The sequence below is a fragment of the Capsicum annuum genome, chromosome 12 (assembly GCF_002878395.1).
Source record: "Capsicum annuum cultivar UCD-10X-F1 chromosome 12, UCD10Xv1.1, whole genome shotgun sequence".
Taxonomy (NCBI): Eukaryota; Viridiplantae; Streptophyta; class Magnoliopsida; order Solanales; family Solanaceae; genus Capsicum; species Capsicum annuum.
The window spans coordinates 13,760,602-13,763,545 of record NC_061122.1 but is presented as its reverse complement, the minus strand read 5'-3'; the positions used below and the strand labels follow the sequence as shown (position 1 = coordinate 13,763,545).

General features: G+C 34.3%; 1 protein-coding gene across 1 annotated transcript; it reads left to right on the top strand.

The window, feature by feature from the left end:
• Positions 1-432: 432 nt before the first annotated feature.
• On the top strand, positions 433-2,742 carry LOC107849617 (cytochrome P450 71D7-like). Its single transcript, XM_016694173.2, has 3 exons — positions 433-831; positions 1,224-1,753; positions 1,997-2,742. The coding sequence occupies exons 1-3, from the start codon at positions 468-470 to the stop codon at positions 2,606-2,608; spliced, it is 1,506 nt and encodes a 501-aa protein (XP_016549659.1). The 5' UTR covers positions 433-467; the 3' UTR covers positions 2,609-2,742.
• Positions 2,743-2,944: the final 202 nt, after the last annotated feature.

Genomic DNA, 2,944 nt, shown 5'->3' with positions numbered 1-2,944 from the left:
TTTCATATAGTTTGATTATCAATAAACGAAAGGCGATAATAAACGAAAGGTGACAAATGAAAAAGCAATGGAGAGAGTATATAACATGCGTTTGATTTTATATATGATTGACAAACTTGAACAATAAATTTTTGTCTCCAATTTTAATACCTTCAAAAAAGATTTTTGAAAAAGGACACTATTTTTATTTGATTAATTATTTTAATCAGGAATTAGCTATCCTAGAACGTCATATAAAAATAACACTTATTCCACATCAGTCAAAATTGCTTCAACTTAGTAGGACCAATTGAATTCCAACGTGGCAACTTAGATGTCAAGCCGCCGCTGAATTATTTTTTTATATGCATATTTTGACCACTGAACAAACTATTATTATACTATTTGATTCCATTATTTCCATTATATAAGAGCACATGCAACATAGCTATTAAGAATCACCAAACACATTTACTAACTCTCCCAAAATGCAATTCTTCAGCTTGGCTTCCATTTTCCTTTTTCTATTTTCCCTCTTTTTGTTAAGGAAATGGAAGAACTCAAATAGCCAAACCAAAAAATTGCCTCCAGGTCCATGGAAACTTCCTTTTATAGGAAGCATGCATCATATGGCTGGTGGACTTCCACACCGCGTCCTTAGAGATTTAGCCAAAAAATATGGACCACTAATGCATCTCCAGCTTGGTGAAGTTTCTGCAGTTGTTGTAACTTCTTCTGAGTTGGCTAAACAAGTACTAAAAACTCATGACCTCGCATTTGCATCTAGGCCTAAACTCTCGGCCATGGATATTATCTGTTATGATAGCCGCGACATTGTCTTTAGCCCCTACGGTGAGTGTTAGGCCATTGGCCTAAATTTTTCATGGATTTTGCTTCTTTTTTTTTTTTTTTCCGAATGACAAAACATTTTCCATAATTGGTTTGCTTTCTAAAAAGATGTATAATCTATACATATGTATATCTTCCATATAACTTGAGGATTTTTTCTTCTTAATTTATGACGTTCGCAATATAATTCTTAAAGTAGTTGTTTAGGAGGAGAACATAAACCACAATTTTTCATATAGATGTAGGTAATTAATATAACAAAATAGTTAATATAACAAACCATGTTACATTGTTATGTATCTTCTGATATATTTCTCTTCATTGTCTTGCTTATGGTCATCCAAGAATTGTTTTGTTAGGCTTTACATGACACCTGATTATTTCTATCTTAATAGGTGAGTATTGGAGACAAATGCGTAAAATTTGTGTCATGGAACTATTGAGTGCAAAGAATGTCCGGTCATTTAGCTCAATTAGACATGAGGAAGTTAATCGTCTCATTGAATCTATCCGATCATCTTCATCTTCTAGTGAGCTAATTAATTTTACAGAAAGGGTCATTTGGTTCACAAGCTGCATGATATGTAGATCAGCATTTGGGCAAGTACTAAAAGAGCAAGACGAATTTATAAAACTAATTGGACAAGTGGTAAGCTTAGCAGGAGGCTTTGATGTGGCTGACATCTTCCCTTCATACAAGTTTCTTCATTCTCTCAGTCCAGCAAAGAAAACACTTTTAGATGCCCATCGTAAAGTAGATGCAATTGTTGAGGATGTCATTAATGAGCACAAGAAGAATCTCGAAAATCACAACATTGATGATGCATTTGGAGGTGAAGACCTAGTTGATGTCCTACTAAGACTTATGAAGGATAAAAGTCTTCAGTTCCCCATCACCAACAATAATATCAAAGCTATTATTGTTGTAAGTATTGAATATATTATGCTTTGTTCTTACTTATTTAGCCATATACTACTTCCATATCCATTGCCATATATACATAAAAAGATTAATTACGAAGAATTTCTGGTTAGTAATACAAATCTTAATTTTGATGTGTAAGTAAGAGATTTGCAAAAACTTTGGTGTAAAAGTCAGTCACCAAAGAAAAGTTAGATCAGGAAAGACCATGTGCAACAGTCATAATAACTTGGCCATAAATTACAGGACATGTTTGCTGCTGGAACAGAAACTTCGTCAACAACAACTGTATGGGCTATGGTTGAAATGATGAAAAATCCAAGTATACTCGCCAAAGCACAAGAAGAAGTGCGAGAAGCCTTCAAAGACAAAGCAACATTCGATAAAATTGATATGGAGGAGTTGAAATACTTAAAGTTAGTTATTAAAGAAACTATGAGATTTCACGCACCAGTTCCACTTCTGGTCCCTAGAGAATGTAGGGAAGAGACAAACATAAACGGCTACACTATTCCTGTGAAGACCAAAGTCATGGTTAATGTTTGGGCACTGGGAAGAGATCCAAAATATTGGGATGACGCAGAAAGCTTTAAGCCAGAGAGATTCGAGAAGTGCTCTGTAGACTTTGTTGGCAATAGTTTTGAATATCTCCCCTTTGGCAGTGGGAGGAGGATGTGTCCCGGGATGTCATTTGGTTTAGCTAATGTTTATTTGCCGTTGGCTCAATTGCTTTATCACTTTGATTGGAAGCTCCCTACTGGAATCGAGCCAAGAGCCTTGGACGTGACTGAATCAAGTGGAGCCACTGCCACCAGAAAAAATGACCTTTGTTTGATTGCCACTCCTTATCAACCTTAATGAAATCAACTTTTTATAGTTCCTTTTATTATAGTGAGATGTGTGAAATAAAAGAGTAGTATTCTTTTAAGTTTATTGTATTCTTTTGAGATTATCAAGTGTTAAATTTCTCACTAGAATGATTTTATATGACACATTTCGTGTATTATATTTTCCATTCTTAAAAATCTTGGTGTCTTAATACCCTCTTGTTCTTTTTATTTATGCTGATTATTGTTTCTGTACATATTATTTTGTAAATGTGGTATCATAGCCATTACAAAGAATGGTCCATTGTCGTTTTAGTGCCCCCATCTCACAAAAGAAAATTATGAGAAATGGTGTCGATGTATGAAA